Source organism: Electrophorus electricus, chromosome 4, assembly GCF_013358815.1.
Source record: "Electrophorus electricus isolate fEleEle1 chromosome 4, fEleEle1.pri, whole genome shotgun sequence".
Classification (NCBI taxonomy): domain Eukaryota; kingdom Metazoa; phylum Chordata; class Actinopteri; order Gymnotiformes; family Gymnotidae; genus Electrophorus; species Electrophorus electricus.
Genome location: NC_049538.1, coordinates 6278565 through 6299060, shown reverse-complemented (window position 1 = coordinate 6299060; position 20496 = coordinate 6278565). Strand labels below are relative to the sequence as shown.

The 20496-nt window shown below is 41.1% G+C and overlaps 1 protein-coding gene across 1 annotated transcript; it reads right to left on the bottom strand.

Moving 5' to 3' along the window:
* Window positions 1-443: 443 nt before the first annotated feature.
* On the bottom strand, window positions 444-20238 carry LOC113572057 (hemicentin-1-like). The gene is made up of 21 exons (XM_035525094.1): window positions 19476-20238; window positions 18453-18782; window positions 17885-18145; window positions 17460-17789; window positions 16807-17049; window positions 15478-15696; window positions 14556-14580; window positions 13842-13936; window positions 12817-13146; window positions 12246-12506; window positions 11823-12149; window positions 11381-11605; window positions 10597-10821; window positions 10199-10462; window positions 8006-8260; window positions 7321-7650; window positions 6668-6910; window positions 3310-3573; window positions 2635-2970; window positions 2248-2496; window positions 444-2018 (listed from the first exon to the last, which is right to left on the bottom strand). Exons 1-21 carry the CDS (start codon window positions 19540-19542, stop codon window positions 1921-1923), a joined length of 4977 nt encoding a protein of 1658 aa, XP_035380987.1. The 5' UTR covers window positions 19543-20238; the 3' UTR covers window positions 444-1920.
* Between the last annotated feature and the right edge of the window lie 258 nt (window positions 20239-20496).

Here is a 20496-nt window from a genome sequence, read left to right as displayed (position 1 = left end):
CTTAAGGTGCAGCTCTATAACTCTTTTGTTTTCATGCCACTGTTCAAGCTTTGACTCAAGCCATGGTTTTTTTTAGCAAGCCAGGTTGCTATGGCAACACATTTTCCACGACCTTTTTTTGTGGGCGCATTTTCACCATGATGTAGACGCTCATATTAGTAACACCATTTCTTAACCGAGTATGTTTTATGTACCTTAAATAGACTGCTTAATCTGCTACTGGCTTTCCTTTGTGTATATACAATGCAGTTCTTGCTACACTATGACATAGAACAGAGTTACATGGGAACAACTAAAATTAAACTTCCTGCATGAGTGATTCACACCTTCAATATCTAGTATAGCCTCTCAGTAGCAGCACTGGTAATGCTGCTTTTAGAGCTCTCACTTTCAAGTCTAAGGTGGAGGAGTTAGTCCGCTGAAGGAAGCTGTGGCACACTGTGTTCAGACATTCGTACGTTTTATGCAACACATCTCCATGGATACAGATCTTTCATTCAGTCTGATGACTGCAAAATGAAAAAAAAACAACAGAGAAGAAAAAGTAAAGCATTATGCAAGCGTACTTGTCACACTAGTGGTCCCCACTAGTCACTGATAACTGTTCCAGAGATAATCCTCCCAGCTGAGAACATTGGAGAGACTTTGCTGCTGTCATGGGTAAACCTTGGGAGAGTCGACATGTCCCAGAAAGGAGACATGATGTATGACAACCGCACACAAACACCATGTTTGTTGAGTACACAAGGGAGAATAAAGCACTTAAAAAAAAAAAAAAGACAATGTCTGATACACCTTGAAAATCTACAAAATCAAATATATCTTAATACAGTTGTACATTTGCTGGGTTGAAAGACTTTGAATTTTATAAAATATAGGACTCATTTGTAGGTCAGTTGAATCATCTGGTCTATGAGTATTGTAACTAAATGAATAAACACAATCATTAGGCAAAGTCCCAAAACATCCAAACATCCAGATAACCTTTTATGAGAAAGGTAATAAAGAATCATTTTAGAAAAAGCTATAAAAACAATAATCTATCACATGAGACAGGCAATGACAATGAGGTTATGGAAGAGACAGTGATGTAAATAGCTTAATTAGTTATAATGTTTCATTAAACCCTGCTTTCTCACCAGTTATCACCTTGTTTATTAAATAAGTTGAGTGATTTTAATGAACTAATTATAATTAAACTGAACAGAGTAGTTCATTGATTAAACACATGATCCACTTATTTAATAAAATATTCCTAATACCTAATTAGCATTTTAGTTAATCAGTTAAAAGCTGAAGTCCCTCAAATGCAGTAGAACAGGTTTACCAAATGAAGCATTTTTAACAGTCTCAGTGGCATTTAAAAGTGCACTGCTCTGAACTGCTGCAAGAGGTTCATTCATTATGTGCAACTCAGTGCTGACAACAAAAAATAATAATGTGAATTAATGATTAAATTACGACTATATTGGACTGTAATTATATTGAACAAAAAGCAAGTATTAGTGAAATGTCACACCATTTAGCTGTTCTTAAACAGGTGATAACCACAATAAGTTGCACATGCTTAATAAATGTCTCCAGAAAAGATAAATAAGATAAAAACATAAACACAACATTTCTCTAAAGTGGTACTGTTTACCTGACTGGGTGAGGTACATTCACAGCAGAAATATGGCGCTTTGGGGTCTGACTGACCACAGATGTATGAAGGAAAAGAGTCGTGCTCATTTCTGCACTTTAACATTACCACTGTGGAATGAAACTCAGTAGGGTCTGAGCTTGAAGATTTTCTCTAAAGTAGTAAATTGAACTCTTTGCAGGATCTTCTGAAGAACCAGGAATCTTCCTCAGTGTACACTCCTAGAGTTGGCTCACACTCAGAAAAATGGTTAACATGTCTTTGAGAAGGCTCCAACTCTAGCCAATCCTCATTTTGAGTATATAGCTAACTATCAACACCACGGCCAACCCAACAAAGGCTCCTACAATAGCCCAGAAAGTGGAGCGTTTGCCACCTATGAGGGAAACAGAACATTAATTCTGATACAAACTAATTACTACTAGTGATGGTTGCTAATATGTTAAGCACAGCTCAATTATTAGTGAATAACCTTGCAAGCAAGGTTTACTTTGAAGAGTGAAAGAATAAATTATTGACAATCTGACATAGTAGCCATGTGACAAGAAATAGATGACAGAACAGGTAAAAAGAACCAGAGATATTGGGAAAACCTCTTTACTAACCTTCAGGTTTGGCTTTGACGATGAACAGTTTGCTGACGGTGCCGATGATGTTTGAGGCAGTGCAAGTGTAGTTCCCTGAACTCAAAGAAGATGAAAACAGGAGTGGCAGGCCCTGATTAAATTCCTTTTTCATATTTGTTGAGTGCCAGGTATACCAGGGGGGTGGATTTGCTGCTACTGTGCAGTTCAACATGACGTCTTCAGACAACTGGTCAAAGATTTCCACAAGTCCGGAGGCCTCGGGGCTGTCTGTGAAAAGTGGGCATGTACTTCACAATACCACAAAGGCTTCTTCCCTTAGTAATAAAAACGTTTTGAAGTTTTCAAACCTTTTGAAGTAAAACATTCTAAGTGTTGCTGGGTAATGTAGTTTAAGTCAGGACTCACAGTGTACTGTAACATTAAGAACACCTGATGACAGTCTAGGAGCACGTTGAGTTCCAGTGCTGTCCAAGCTGAGATCCAGCTCAGCTTCACACCTGTACTGGGCTCCATCATCAGCTCTGCTAGGGATGATCCAAAATCTTGTGGAGTGGTTTACTGGACTCTCAGAGGAGTCAGAGATCGACGTCTTTGCCTCAAGAGTGTGTCCTTTGTACCACTTCACAGTGAGGAGCCGAACAGGAGCAACATTCTGAATGTCACACTGGAGCTCGTATTGTCTGCCCTCAGTCACTGGTCCTGTGTGACCCACGATGCTAATGGACACACTGTCTGGTGTTTCTGTTGAGACATAAATCTTTGTATTGAAATGGTTACATCAGCAAAATGCAACCATTTAGACATCCACAGCTTACATCTCACAACATGCTATAAAACCCAACAATGAGCTCACACAAGTCCAATTACATATCTAAAACAATGATACATATACATATGGATTACATGCCTCTTCCCCCCCCCCCCCAAAAAAAAAAATACATTTCACCTTGTTTATAAACAATTTATGAAAGCTTCTTTGTTGGGTTCACTCAAATGAGTTAAGGACACATCAATGCCTTGACTCATTTGAGTGTTTTTGCTTTATTTAGCTATAGCGATAATTTGGACTCAACCACTCACTGTAAATATTAATTGTGAGACTGCGCTGGCAGCGTATTCCTGCTTTATTTATGATGACGTAGCAAACTGGCTTTATGTCCCACTCCACAAGCTTGGGCACACTCCAGGTGATCAGCTGGACATCGTCCCCCGTGTCCACTTGTCCCTGAGATGCCTCCCAGCCCATCCCCCTGTGGGCGATGGACGTGGAACAGTCCACTGAGATGGAAGCTCCGTATTCCAGCAGCACTACAGGAGGTGTAAGCATGACGGGGCAACTGTCAACTAGGAAGAGAAGGAAAAGAATTGAAAAGAACCGAAAAGAATCGTTTTCCTCTATATCTCGACCGCTGAAGTCAAAACTACACTGGCAAAGTCTCTTTCATTGAATGTCTTTTCCACTGCCATATCTAAAACTGTCAGCTCTGTGAAGACTAACCACATCAGACAAACATTAGACATACAGTAGTACTGTACTAGCTATGTTGGAAAGGTAACTGAAATAGCTCTATCTTTGACCAACAGGAGGCGCAAATGTTCACATTGTGCCCCACAGCAACCATGTTTTACCTACCACTGCTGTACTAATGTCTCCAACTTGGCTTTTGCAACTAAGAATTACAATTAATTTTTGTAATATTTACTTTATCTAGGTGTTTAAAATAACCTAAAATTAAACCTAAAATAAACTAAGTCTACTAATATCTATTACAATATTAACAAATGTGGAACTTAAGCAACATCTCATCTGAACTTGATTAATATTTACTAATCTAGCAAATGTAATAATAATTTTACATTTTTTTCTGGAATATTCTCTACCATAACAAAACATTGGACTCAGCACTATGCACTTCACTGTATATAAACTGCTCAGTGTGTAAAGCTCCACAATCCATCTCCTAGAGTCACTGATCAGCTATTCCTTGTTCTTCCCCCCATCAAGAGCACCAAAAAGAAGTTATACAATAAATCAAAAACAACTTTCTCAAGGGTTATATAAAAAGGTTTATGTTCAACTTCTAAAAAAAAGAAGCATTTACAAATAGCAAAAATACATAAGATCTCCAGTGCTGGAGTAGAATGCATTAGAATGAGTGGGAATACCATAGTTATGCTATTAGCAGTGAACACTGGGTGGATCTGTGCGATCAACACTGCGGAAACAGAGAAATCATGTAACAGAATTTCCTCGCACAAATCGGTAATGCATAGAAGCGCTTATTTCAGCACAGGTGTCTTGCCCACCTACTTTAACAATGTGTAATAAAACTCTAATGGGGTCACTCAGTCTCTTACATTCCTTCCATAAAACAAACATACAGTATGTTAAGTGCCTTTTTCTCCACATATTCAGTATTGAAAATACATTCTCACGTATCTACATAAACGGACAATTTCTAATTCATAATTTAACGTAAGTGTACAGCTTTTGTCAAAATAAATAAACATTTTACATCTCTTAAAAATAACCAGTGTGCTAAGGCATGTAATTTCATCGCAGAGAATAAAAAGACACAGAAAAGCATTAAGCAGTGCTGTAGGTCTAGCACATGAGACTCACACTAGCCGTTTCAGCAGTAATGTGATCTAGTGCTACATCTCTGTGTTCTGGAAGCATGATTCTGGGCAAAGATGAACCAAAGCAAATGGCAAATGCAAATAAAAACGAACATACAGTCAGGAGCCTCAAAATCTGCTGTACTGCTTCAGCAACAAGGGAAAACAGTAGTTTATTCAAAGTTGGTGTACCACTTTGGTTGTAGCAGTAAGGGATGGCAAAGTGAACATATTGTTGAATGTGTTGGTAGGCTTGACTGGCAGAGGATGACAAAACAGGTTGCTGAATGTGTTAATTGGAGCTTGGCTCAGCTAAGACCTGGTCCAATCCACTCCATCTAGACCGACAGCCAATGCAATTCCCAACATGAAGCCCCTCCTTCCATCCAGACATCAGGCAGTTGGACCTTTTTTTTTTATATAGTGGCAGAACTCAGCACGTTGGCAAAAGTCATAGAGGTGCCTCCTACGCACAGATAGTGCTCTGTGAGAGCTTCTTCATGGGAATGGAGTGGTCTTTCCCATTCTGTGCTATGTTGCCGTTCTGAGCGCTGAGGTTGGCACCCTCCACGGTGTAGGTGCCTGTCTTCTTGTTTTTGTAGTAGATGGAGTATATGCAGATGAAGATCAATGAGGTGGCCACCACCACCAGTGCAACAAAACCTGCAACCACGGGCAGGTAGTCCTCTGTGTCAGGAGAAACAAAACACACCAAAAAAAAAAAAAACACACAACAACAAAAAATTTAATTGAAGTATCAGCTAATTTAGAAGTCATTTCTCCTAGCTGAGCCAAGCTCATCATCATGCTTGATCTACATGCTCATTCCTAATAGGGAGCAATGAAAGACATTGCAGTCCATGACAGAAAGCACAAAGATGGAGTAGACTTAGGAAAAACACTGTGGAAGAACTAAAAGTGACTACATTTCCCTGCTTCATGAGGTCCTCTGTCCACTAACAAGGAGATTGGAGAGAAGAACCAAGACCCACCCACAGCACGTATTGCTCAGATTCATGAACACAGTCAAAATAACACCCTCAAGGCATCAAGATGTTACTACACGTCTCTACAACAAACCCCTGTGGCAAGAGTAACAGTATGACCAGAGGCTGTAGCTCGGACCATTGCACAAGAACGCTGTCATGGTGTTGAGGGTCTGGGCTTCACCAGAGCTCTTATCACACAACAATAAGAATTTTTAATGTATCCCTTTCAACAGGACATCTGAGTCAGAGGTATTGTTTAGCTTGGACAACACTGGTTTGGGGAACATCTGAGAAGGAGGTCAGAAAGTGAATGAAATTTCTGACACAACCCTAATCAAGAACATCTTATCCAGCTAATTAATGTCTTCAAGAATATTGGGGGTGAGTGTTTCCAAACTGTTATAGTTTGACTCATCACCAACAAGTGAGCTGTCATTGCAGTCATGTACAGTGCATACTCAAGTACTATTTGTCTAGCACAAGGAATATGGTCACATTTACTTTGAAAAATGGTGTAGCTGAACTGTTCAGACAAAAAAAAAAGAGGAAGGTGGAGATGTTTCCAACAAATCAGATGCCAGAGTGAGTGCATGCCAGGCAGTCTATGTTTCCAATCTCTTCCAGGCCCTTACCAGACCTGAGTCATGGAAGAGAACTGAACTGTCTACAGATTCTCCAGAACCTGATTAGGAAACATTGCCTGCAATCTACATGTCACCCCCTGAGTGCTCTTTAAAGTGATCTTTTGGAGTTAGACTACAAGTGTCGATGAGCAGAAAAGCAATGAACAAAACTTAGAAGGAGAAAGTGTCACAAAAAAGCCGTATTACCTTTCATGACCACTTTCACTGACACAATGTCAGTACCAGCAGAGTTAGTTGCAGTGCAGTTGTACACGCCGTCATTCTCAATTGTGGCTACTGTTATGGTCAGGTTTCCACCCTCAGCTCTGGTGGAGGTCCATGAGATGACAGGTGAGGGATGACCCTCGGCCTCGCAAACAAGTACCTCTGGATAGCCCCAAAACACTGGCATGGTGGCTGGCAGTTTGCCCTTGTTGATAACAGGCTTATCTTCAGAGAGGAGGAGCAAGAACAGACAGGAAAAAAAAAAAACACCATGAGAAGAGCTTCCTCTGGATGACATGATCCATGATTTTAATTCTATGCCCTGAAGTATAAGAATAAAATTAATACTTTCTATGAATATAAGTTAAGACCTTGTGTATGAAATCATTGGAGTTGATGTTGACTTACAATGCACACTATTTATTCTGAATGGATTTGAGGACACAGTATGAGGAGGCACACCGTTCCACTTCCAGCAATCTACCACATCTAACTCGCATAATAACGTGTCATTATGTGTAAAACATGGTGACAACAGAATTTTATCTTCCATTAGAGCGCCCAGAATCACACGACATTGTCATACATCTTAAATGCTTGTTATAATGACCAGTATTCAGTGAAGAATAACTTACAGTACACAGTGATGTTGAGAGGATTTGATTTCATTGTAGGAGGAGGCTGAGGTCCTGCTGGTCCCAGTCTGAGCTCTGCCTCACACCAGTAGTCAGCTGCATCATCAGCTCTGCTGGGGGAGATCTGGAGTGTAGCAGACTGGTTCACTGGAGTCTTGATGGAGTCATTAAAGAATGTATCTGTCAGTAGAGTTTGTCCCTTGTACCACTTCACAGTGAGGAGCTGAACAGGAGCAACATTCTGAACGTCACACTGGAGCTCGTACTGTGTGCCCTCGATCACTGGTCCTGTGTGATTCACGATGCTAATGGACACATTGTCTGGAGTTTCTGAAAAGGAATAAATATTATAAAAATGCTTGAAAAAATTGAAAAAAGAAACAAGGAATATTACATCAACACAGTCATTGCGCTGTGTAATGTTTATTGTTAAAATTCATGCTTGTGAAAACAGGTGGTGCAAATTTCTATCAAAAAATGCAAAGAAAAAAGTAAACAAAAAAAATGAACAAAGAAAATAAACCAACAAATGTTTGTACTGGTGTGCACCTAAATAAAAGACTGCACACTTCCTGTATAGAGTAATGTCCACATGTTTTGTACACCTAAATAAAAGACTGCACACTTCCTGTATAGAGTAATGTCCACATGTTTTGTACACCTAAATAAAAGACTGCGCACTTACTGTATAGAGTAATGTCCACATGTTTTGTACAGGTGTCAAGCCCGATAAATTTTCCGGTGCACCGTGGCGTTTCATCCCAGTTCTTAAACTGTGAGGAGTTAACTAGCAGGGTTCCATTATTAACTCTGTGGTTTAAAAATTCCCAGTGCAAGTCAGAAGGCGACACCGACGTATTACATTCCACCACAACGGATCCTCTGTATTCCAAGACGACATGAGAAGGGTTCACAATAAGAGGACATAGAGCCTCTGCACCTGCATAAAAAAGGGCATATACTGTTATATTATTTTTATATTACATGCTTAAACCTGCATCCACGATCTGACCACGGTTACAACGGTTTATGAATAGCACATAAATACAGAAAATCGGTTAAACTCAAAACAGGAAGGAGACTCTTGTGTGGACCAGGTTCCAGAGTTTCCTCTGACATTCTTTAGTGGAATGTCACGTCAAACGTAACGTCTAATCACACAAACGTTGCTTAGTATCAATAAAATATAAATATCGAATATCATGATTTGTTCGATGTTTAGTGGTCTTGGATGAAAATCCGCACTCGACTTGTATATAACGCTTATGTGTAACACAAGCTCCACATTACAACAGCCCAGTTTTAAATGTGTTTTCGAAGAGCATGTCACTTTCAATTGTTGACCGAAATGTTATAGCAGAAGGTTCTTAAGCTAAACGTTTTCTGAACTTCAGTAACCGAACAGTGTTGGAGTGCCAAAACAAGCTTGTAGTAAATAAATGTGAAGAAAATGCTCCCACCCTCCAGTACACAGGGAAGCGTCAGCAAATCCAGAATTAGGCTTGTGTACAGTATTCGATAATGGTACAAAAATGACATTTTTCTGTACCGTACTGTTACTCGGTTGTTATTCTGTAATCTTGGCAGTGGTTGGACACCACATGTTCAACGGATGTAACGCAGCTCCTTCTGAATTTCCATTCGAGGAGGCAAGAGTCCCAACGTTTACCCCGGCAAAAGCTGCACCTTCTGCCTTCGAATCCCATTCTAAGACAGGAAAACACCCTCCCCCACTTCGCCAACAAAGTGGTGTAACTGTGTTTGATTAAAATGCCCCAGATCCTTAAAACAGCCCTTAGTTGTCTTTTTATCACAGGGCCAGCCTTACGGAGGTCGATATTGACGAAAGCCGAATTAATATTTCGGGAAAATGTCATTAGCACGTTATCTGTTCACACAAGAAGATTTTTCATTGGTGTAACCATTTCGAACAAAGTATTCCAAAAGATCGAGATACGTCCTGCCTGGAAATGGACTACGTTACCGCTACATTCTGCGCACTGAACCGTCTTCCTAGTTTTGAACAACCACAATCGATGAAAACTGATCTTATCCTCAACGTTGCCCTGTTACTTGCACCCTACCCAAGTCAAAAACATTGTTAGGTTCTCGTTGCGTGCTAAAGTAAATCCAGAGACAGTCCATCCCCGGAACAGTCAGGATGAATTCAGCTAACCTCAACATACAGCCAAAACACAGTGTTTGACATACATGTGTCATATTGTGCAACCTTTAATACTTAGTAAACATTTTTCATTTACCTAGTAAATATACGTTTACCACAGGGGCTGGAACCCATAACTGTTACAGTTTGGATCAATACCACATAATTTCAGGCATTTAACCCCTAACTCCTGTAATTGCGATTGAACAGCAGCTGTGATTTTGACATTTGTCTTTGTGGTATAGCCCCAGCTTTTTGCATTAACATTAAAATATCATTAAAGACTTTAAATGTTCTTGTGTTCATTTGGAAGCAGAGCTCATTTTTCCTAAGAAACTCCAGCTGTTTTCTTTAGTGCTCATATCACTGTATACAATGGTCTAGTTGGAATGAATTTAATATTGAATTGTTGTCATATCACCAACAATATCAACTGGCCCTTATTTAGCGATTTCCATAAATAGTTTGATGATTGTGCAACAACAGAAAAAAATTTAATGACAGCTACTGTGCAATAGTGAAGTATCCTTATCCTATGTACTGGTTGTTTAATACTTTGTCAGAGTTTGGAAAATGTGCAACATTGATAGTTGTTTTATAATAGTGGCTCTGTGTCTAGACTAAGAAAGGTTTCCAATGGTCCTTCACCATTGGCATTGTAATTTAGTCCAAAACTAATCCAAACGGGCCCATAGTAAGAAGGTTAATCCTTACCTTGGACATCAACTCTAACAGTCAGATTCGTTTTCCCCAGAGTATTGCTGGCAATGCAAGTGTACGTGCCCGTGTTATTTCCACTGGCACTGGCTATGGAGAGCTTGGACACGCCGTCTTCACTCACAATCCTCACGTTGGGTTCTGGGTGGTAGATCCATTCATAATCTGGCCGAGGCCAGGCAGAGGAAGTGCAATTCAGATCCACTTTGGACCCCTGAGTTACAGACTGATCATTCAGCCCCATAATGTCCGAAGGAGAGTCTGAGAAAAGAGCAAAGTCCATATAAGGCCACCTTTTTCTGCCATGTTACTATGGTTACTATTGATGTACTGGGAATGTATACCACTACTGAAGATGTACACTTCTTTATTGGCATGGAAAAACACTCACTTACACTGCACCTCGATTTCCAGTGTGTGATTGGAGGTGGAGTTGTTCACTGCTACTAGGACGTATTTCCCTGCATCAGCCCTTTGCATTCTTTGTGGGAAATACACTCTCTGTTCCTCCTTAAACCAAGTCACTTCAGGTGGTGGAAAACCTTCAGCTGTACAGTTGGGCTCCACTTCCTCGTTCTCTAGAACTGTGATATGTTTTCTACATGAAATCTCTGGTCCATCTGCAGGAGGGGAGAAGACAGCCTAAATTAAGTGAGTATGTGTAGTGTTATGTAGAAAGCAGAAAAACAGAGAAAGTCACACACTGCATGTCATCAGGTGTGCATCACTAGTGTGTAAAGTCCCATTTATTGTTATTACTTGATTTCTTTGGCCATTGTATTCTGATAATAATTATAAGTGATGTCAACTATTTGCACGTCTTCAGTTGTGTGATGTCAACACTGGTCCAACAGTGTGAGGCTGGTGAACTCTCTCCTTGAAGCGTATGAATCTAGCCAATGCTTTCCTTTACACTGCCATCTTTTCAGTGAAATTCAGAAGCTGCCTAAATCGGTTAGCACATTGTTTACAGTCTTTTTCCAGCCTTTCCGAATGCAGTCTCATGAAGCCCCATCCACAGATGGGGAATCTGATCCTCACATGATCCACATTTTCTCATTTTGCCAGTGGACACAGACAAAGTTAAAGCAGTTCAAATGCTTTTCAGATTCTCCCTCCCTACCACACTCATCCTAAAATGAGATGAAAGAAATCCATAAAACACATCAATATACTTACACATCACAAACACCATCAGATGCTGCCGAGTATCTTCATTAATGTACATGGTGTAATTATGTCTGTTTTCTGTCCTCCTGAGTGGGCTGGTGGGGTCAATGGGCTTCCCTGCCTTCAGCCATCTAGGCTCAGGCAGTGGATTTCCTGTGACACTGCAGTAGCCCTCCAGGTTCTCTCCCTCCTTTAGCCACACATACTCAGGACAGTCGGAAATTTCAGGACCATCTAGGAGTTGAGCGGAGTAGAGATCATTACACCAAGCACACCGTTCCACTTCCAGCAATCTACCACATCTAACTCGCATAATAACGTGTCATTATGTGTAAAACATGGTGACAACAGAATTTTATCTTTCATTAGAGCGCCCGGAATCACACGACATTGTCATACATCTTAGATGCTTGTGATAATGACCAGTATTCATATGTGAAGAATAACTTACAATGCACAGTGATGTGGAGAGGATCTGATTTCATTGTAGGAGGCTGAGGTGCTGCTGGTCCCAGTCTGAGCTCTGCCTCACACCAGTAGTCAGCTGCATCATCAGCTCTGCTGGGGGAGATCTGGAGTGTAGCAAACCTGTTCACTGGAGTCTTGGTGGGGTCATTAAAGAATGTGTCTGTCAGTAGAGTTTGTCCCTTGTACCACTTCACAGTGAGGCGGTGAACAGGAGCAACATTCTGAACGTCACACTGGAGCTCGTACTGTGTGCCCTCGGTCACTGGTCCTGTGTGATTCACGATGCTAATGGACACATTGTCTGGAGTTTCTGTCACAAAAAAAGGGAGATTTTTGTGCTTTTTGGGGTTTTTTTGGGGGGGGGAGAATAAGTATTAAAGGCAACCAGTAATACGCAGCAACTCACTATACACAATAACTGGGAGATGCCTTTTATCTGGTTTTGTTTGGTTTTTTATGTTAATGTAGCATAATGGCTTTATGTCCCACTCCTCAAGCCTAGGCACGTTCCAGGTGATCAGCTGGACACCCTCCTGCGGGTCCACAGCTCCCTGAGACACCTCCCAGGCCATCCCAAAATGTGGTTTGGAAGTGGAGCAGTTCACTGAGACAGACGTTCCGTATTCCACCACCACTGCAGGAGGCTGAAGAACAACAGGACAGTTACCTGCCAAAAGAAAGGAACATGAGTAACATGCAGGTGACCTGCTCAGAGCCTATTGGGAAAAAGCACTGAATCTGTATCAACTCATTTTGAACCTTTTTTAATGATGGGAAAAGGTCCATGTGTCTTTCCTCATTCAGTTTTGGTTTTTAAATCAAACAAGTAAAACTGTTTACACTCTTTTGTTTATTATTTATGAATGAAATATGATCTCAGAGATCCATCAGAAACATCAACTGAAACTGAACTGATATTTAAGATGTCAGAATAGCATGTCATCAAGCGTAAAGGAGACAGTCTGTGGCGTACTCACAGTATACTGTAACAAGAAGAGGCTCTGACATCTCAGTTGTAGGAGGCTGAGGTCCTGCTTGTCTCTGTCTCAGCACCGCCTCACACCGGTACTCAGCTCCATCATCAGTTGTGTTGGCAAAGATCCAGTATGTCGCAGACTTGTCCACTGGAGTCTTGATGGAGTCATTAAAGGACGTATCTGTCAGTAGAGTTTGTCCTTTGTACCACCTCACAGTGAGGAGCTGATCAGGAGCAACATTCTGAATGTCACACCGGAGCTCATACCATGTGCCCTCAATCATTGGTCCTGTGTGACCCACGACACTGATGGACACCATGTTTGGAGATCCTGAGAAGGAAATCAAATCACATTTTTGTCAGTAAAATGTAGGAAGTTGAAAGACGTAGGGGCTCTTTTGTGAAACTTGTACAGACGTTTTCGAAACATTCACATCACATCTGTACACATCACAAGCATCTGGTGGTTAAATGTCATGTGATCACTAATTAAAATAATTTGTTTTTCACAACATATCATGACTACCCATTTCTTACTGCCTTAATCTCATTATGTAAACTACGTCAGACATACTTAAATGTACTACAATGTAGGCTTCTGAAATGCATCAAAATGGAATTATAATGTAAGATTCAGGGTAATGATAGGTAAGCCATATGTTTAGATATAGATATTTTGACAATAGCACAAGCTGTTTTAATACCAGTAGAGTTATTGGAACAATATCGCACTTTAGTCTAGCATACAAGTCTACTAACCCTGCACATTTCGCATAGCTGGCGTGGCAACCTTGACCGCTGACATATTGCGAACTTTCCACACAGCGTACAGCGGTAGTTTGGGTAGTTTCCACGCGCAAGGAAGGACGCAGCAAACTGAACGCTCTTTAGACGGAGTGTCACAATAATACTAAAAATCTTTAACTTATCAAAACGTTAACGCAGTAAAAAACACGAATCCTGTCTCCGTTCTACTCGTATGGTAGCCGAACAGCCAAGCCTACAGAAGTAAATATCTCAACTTACCTGCGACATTTTTGCAAAGATAAAGCAGCAATACGAGAAAAATCCGAAATAAAATTCCTTTACACATTTGATCCCAAACTGTTGAGGATATCAGTCTGATTTAGAAATGCGTTTTATGCGTCGCAACGGCGCGTATGCTTAAAATAGACTAAGCTTTAAAGCGTGTGAATGGTGGAGCGGTCTCGTGCCAGCCACTGCTACCACGGATAAGCTGAAGGACTCGCACTTCACGACAGAACGGAGAGTTGTGCTCGAGTTTGGACCGACACTCCTCCTTCGTTCGTAGTGCGTGAGGGGGCGGACGGTGCTGCTGCATTACCGAAAGAATCTGCTAAAATGTTCATTAGCAAGCAGTTTTTTTTTTCTGCAAGTGGTGGGTCTCGGTCCATAACGGTTGAACAAAGTAGGCAATCCTGAAGACGCATTTGCTGGCCTCACTTTGTCACCATTTAGCGATTTTTGCTCCCGTGGCACTCTTTAACGTGATCTCTCCGGTAAATTCCATTTAAATTCCCCCCCATCAAGAGCACCAAAAAGAAGTTATACAATAAATCAAAAACAAATTTCTCAAGGGTTATATAAAAAGGTTTATGTTCAACTTCTAAAAAAAAAAAGAAGCATTTACAAATAGCAAAAATACATAAGATCTCCAGTGCTGGAGTAGAATGCATTAGAATGAGTGGGAATACCATAGTTACGCTATTAGCAGTGAACACTGGGTGGATCTGTGCGATCAACACTGCGGAAACAGAGAAATCATGTACAGCAGAAAACAGAATTTCCTCGCACAAATCGGTAATGCATAGAAGCGCTTATTTCAGCACAGGTGTCTTGCCCACCTACTTTAACAATGTGTAATAAAACTCTAATGGGGTCACTCAGTCTCTTACATTCCTTCCATAAAACAAACATACAGTATATTAAGTGCCTTTTTCTCCACATATTCAGTATTGAAAATACATTCTCACGTATCTACATAAACGGACAATTTCTAATTCATAATTTAACGTAAGTGTACAGCTTTTGTCAAAAATAAATAACATTTTACATCTCTTAAAAATAACCAGTGTGCTAAGGCATGTAATTTCATCGCAGAGAATAAAAAGACACGGAAAAGCATTAAGCAGTGCTGTAGGTCTAGCACATGAGACTCACACTAGCCGTTTCAGCAGTAATGTGATCTAGTGCTACATCTCTGTGTTCTGGAAGCATGATTCTGGGCAAAGATGAACCAAAGCAAATGGCAAATGCAAATAAAAACGAACCTACAGTCAGGAGCCTCAAAATCTGCTGTACTTCTTCAGCAACGAGGGAAAACAGTAGTTTATTCAAAGTGAGCTCCACTAATACAACATAAAATCTTGGTTGTAGCAGTAAGGGATGGCAAAGTGAACATATTGTTGAATGTGTTGGTAGGCTTGATTGGCAGAGGATGACAAAACAGGTTGCTGAATGTGTTAATTGGAGCTTGGCTCAACTAAGACCTGGTCCCATCCACTCCATCTAGACCGACAGCCAATGCAATTGCCAACATGAAGCCCCTCCTTCCATCCAGACATCAGGCAGTTGGACCTTTTTTTTTTTTTTAATAGTGGCAGAACTCAGCACGTTGGCAAAAGTCATAGAGGTGCCTCCTACGCACAGATAGTGCTCTGTGAGAGCTTCTTCATGGGAATGGAGTGGTCTTTCCCATTCTTTGCTATGTTCCCTTTCTGAGCGCTGGGGTTGGCACCCTCCATGGTGTAGGCGCCCATCTTCTTATTTTTGTAGTAGATGGAGTATATGCAGATGAAGATCAATGAGGTGGCCACCACCACCAGTGCAACAAAACCTGCAACCATGGGCAGGTAGTCCTCTGTGTCAGAAGAAACAAAACACAACAACAAAACATTTAATTGAAGTAACAGCTAATTTAGAAGTCATTTCTCCTAGCTGAGCCAAGCTCATCATCATGCTTGATCTACATGCTCATTCCTAATAGGGAGCAATGAAAGACATTGCAGTCCATGACAGAAAGCACAAAGATGGAGTAGACTTAGGAAAAACACTGTGGAAGAACTAAAAGTGACTACATTTCCCTGCTTCATGAGGTCCTCTGTCCACTAACAAGGAGATTGGAGAGAAGAACCAAGACCCACCCACAGCACGTATTGCTCAGATTCATGAACACAGTCAAAATAACACCCTCAAGGCATCAAGATGTTACTACACATCTCTACAACAAACCCCTGTGGCAAGAGTAACAGCATGACCAGAGGCTGTAGCTCGGACCATCGCACAAGAACGCTGTCATGGTGTTGAGGGTCTGGGCTTCACCAGAGCTCTTATCACACAACAATAAGAATTTTTAATGTATCCCTTCCAACAGGACATCTGAGTCAGAGGTATTGTTTAGCTTGGACAACACTGGTTTGGGGAACATCTGAGAAGGAGGTCAGAAAGTGAATGAAATTTCTGACACAACCCTAATCAAGAATGTCTTATCCAGCTAATTAATGTCTTCAAGAATATTGGGGGTGAGTGTTTCCAAACTGTTATAGTTTGACTCATCACCAACAATTGAGCTGTCATTGCAGTCATGTACAGTGCATACTCAAGTACTATTTGTCTATCACAAGGAATATGGTCACGTTTACTTTGAAAAATGGTGTAGCTGAACTGTTCAGACAAAAAAAAAAAAGGAAGGTGGAGATGTTTCCAACAAATCAGATGCCAGAGTGAGTGCATGCCAGGCAGTCTATGTTTCCAATCTCTTCCAGGCCCTTACCAGACCTGAGTCATGGAAGAGAACTGAACTGTCTACAGATTCTCCAGAACCTGATTAGGAAACATTGCCTGCAATCTACATGTCACCCCCTGAGTGCTCTTTAAAGTGATCTTTTGGAGTTAGACTACAAGTGTCGATGAGCAGAAAAGCAATGAACAAAACTTAGAAGGAGAAAGTGTCACAAAAAAGCCGTATTACCTTTCATGACCACTTTCACTGACACAATGTCAGTACCAGCAGAGTTAGTTGCAGTGCAGTTGTACACACCGTCATTCTCAATTGTGGCTACTGTTATGGTCAGGTTTCCACCCTCAGCTCTGGTGGAGGTCCATGAGATGACAGGTGAGGGATGACCCTCGGCCTCGCAAACAAGTACCTCTGGATAGCCCCAAAACACTGGCACGGTGGCTGGCAGTTTGCCCTTGTTGATAACAGGCTTATCTTCAGAGAGGAGGAGCAAGAACAGACAGGAAAAAAAAAAAACACCATGAGAAGAGCTTCCTCTGGATGACATGATCCATGATTTTAATTCTATGCCCTGAAGTATAAGAATAAAATTAATACTTTCTATGAATATAAGTTAAGACCTTGTGTATGAAATCATTGGAGTTGATGTTGACTTACAATGCACACTATTTATTCTGAAGGGATTTGAGGACACAGTATGAGGAGGCACACCGTTCCACTTCCAGCAATCTACCACATCTAACTCGCATAATAACGTGTCATTATGTGTAAAACATGGTGACAACAGAATTTTATCTTTCATTAGAGCGCCCAGAATCACACGACATTGTCATACATCTTAGATGCTTGTTATAATGACCAGTATTCAGTGAAGAATAGCTTACAATTCACAGTGATGTGGAGAGGATCTGATTTCATTGTAGGAGGAGGCTGAGGTGCTGCTGGTCCCAGTCTGAGCTCTGCCTCACACCAGTAGTCAGCTGCATCATCAGCTCTGCTGGGGGAGATCTGGAGTGTAGCAGACTGGTTCACTGGAGTCTTGGTGGGGTCATTAAAGAATGTGTCTGTCAGTAGAGTTTGTCCCTTGTACCACTTCACAGTGAGGCGGTGAACAGGAGCAACATTCTGAACGTCACACTGGAGCTCGTACTGTGTGCCCTCAGTCACTGGTCCTGTGTGATTCACGATGCTAATGGACACACTGTCTGGAGTTTCTGTCACAAAAAAAGTGAGATTTTTGTGCTTTTGGGGGGGTTTTTTTAGGAAAAAGAATAAGTATAAAGGCAACCAGTAAGACGCAGCAACTCACTATACACAATAACTGGGAGATGCCTTTTATCCGGTCTTTCTTGGTTTTTTATGTTAATGTAGCATAATGGCTTTATGTCCCACTCCTCAAGCCTAGGCACGTTCCAGGTGATCAGCTGGACACCCTCCTGCGGGTCCACAGCTCCCTGAGACACCTCCCAGGCCATCTCAAAATGTGGTTTGGAAGTGGAGCAGTTCGCTGAGACAGAAGTTCCGTATTCCACCACCACTGCAGGAGGCTGAAGAACAACAGGACAGTTACCTGCCAAAAGAAAGGAACATGAGTAACATGCAGGTGACCTGCTCAGAGCCTATTGGGAAAAAGCACTGAATCTGTATCAACTCATTTTGAACCTTTTTTAATGATGGGAAAAGGTCCATGTATCTTTCATCATTCAATTTTGGTTTTTAAATCAAACAAGTAAAACTGTTTACACTCCTTTGTTTATTATTTATGAATGAAATATGATCTCAGAGATCCATCAGAAACAGCTGAAACTGAACTGATATTTAAGATGTCAGAATAGTATGTCATCAAGCGTAAAGGAGACAGTCTGTGGCGTACTCACAGTATACTGTAACAAGAAGAGGCTCTGACATCTCAGTTGTAGGAGGCTGAGGTCCTGCTTGTCTCTGTCTCAGCACCGCCTCACACCGGTACTCAGCTCCATCATCAGTTGTGTTGGCAAAGATCCAGTATGTCGCAGACTTGTCCACTGGAGTCTTGATGGAGTCATTAAAGGACGTATCTGTCAGTAGAGTTTGTCCTTTGTACCACCTCACAGTGAGGAGCTGATCAGGAGCAACTTTCTGAACGTCACACCGGAGCTCATACCATGTGCCCTCAACCATTGGTCCTGTGTGACCCACGACACTGATGGACACCATGTTTGGAGTTCCTGACAAGAAAATCAAATCACATTGTCAGTAAAATGTATGAAGTTGAAAGAGGCAGGGGCTCTTTTGTGAAACTTGTACAGACGTTTTCGAAACATTCACATCACATCTGTACACATCACAAGCATCTGGTGGTTAAATGTCATGTGATCACTAATTAAAATAATTTGTTTTTCACAACATATCATGACTACCCATTTCTTACTGCCTTAATCTCATTATGTAAACTACGTCAGACATACTTAAATGTACTACAATGTAGGCTTCTGAAATGCATCAAAATGGAATTATAATGTAAGATTCAGGGTAATGATATGTAAGCCATATGTTTAGATATAGATATTTTGACAATAGCACAAGCTGTTTTAATACCAGATAGAGTTATTGGAACAATATCGCACTTTAGTCTAGCATACAAGTCTACTAACCCTGCACATTTCGCATAGCTGGCGTGGCAACCTTGACCGCTGACATATTGCGAACTTTCCACACAGCGTACAGCGGTAGTTTGGGTAGTTTCCACGCGCAAGGAAGGACGCAGCAAACTGAACGCTCTTTAGACGGAGTGTCACAATAATACTAAAAATCTTTAACTTATCAAAACGTTAACGCAGTAAAAAACACGAATCCTGTCTCCGTTCTACTCGTATGGTAGCCGAACAGCCAAGCCTACAGAAGTAAATATCTCAACTTACCTGCGACATTTTTGCAAAGATAAAACAGCAATACGAGAAAAATCCGAAATAAAATTCCTTTACACATTTGATCCCAAACTGTTGAGGATATCAGTCTGATTTAGAAATGCGTTTTATGCGTCGCAACGGCGCGTATGCTTAAAATAGCCTAAGCTTTAAAGCGTGTGAATGGTGGAGCGGTCTCGTGCCAGCCACTGCTACCACGGATAAGCTGAAGGACTCGCACTTCACGACAGAACGGAGAGTTGTGCTCGAGTTTGGACCGACACTCCTCCTTCGTTCGTAGTGCGTGATGAGGCGGACGGGGCTGCTGCATTACTGAAAGAATCTGCTAAAATGTTCATTAGCAAGCAGTTTTTTTCTGCAAGTGGTGGGTCTCGGTCCATAACGGTTGAACAAAGTAGGCAATCCTGAAGACGCATTTGCTGGCCTCACTTTGTCATCATTTAGCGATTTTTGCTCCCGTGGCACTCTTTAACGTGATCTCTCCGGTAAATTCCATTAAAAAAAAACTGCCACTTGTAAATCCCGAGGCCTGTGTTCACACTGATACAGGCTTTCAGATTAATGTCGGGGGTTTGGATTCTACTCATGATTCAGACGCTTTGGCTTTTTGTACTTTCTTTCTTCCACAAGTTTGCTTGTGTCCTTTCAGAGCATACGGGTTATGTTATTTACGTCTCATACATAAGTAACTACTTATATGTGATACGACTTTTCTGGTACTACTTTTAATGAAAAAACGACAAAGCTGGTTATCGGTCTTTTCATTTTGATTGTCCTATGTAGACAGCACAAACATACGCGTTTTCTTATTCCAAGTCACGCTAGTCAAATAGGAATTATTCGAACAACAGGATGCGCAGAAGATACCACAGGATATTCCTTGGAAGAACAGGTTAAAGGTCACTGTTTGTCATCATCCTCAATTTCCTTTTTCTGTAAAGGAAAAATAAACATCATAGTATGTATTTTTCCACTGTTTGAGTTAACCACAATTTGGGCCTTGCAGCTTATAACT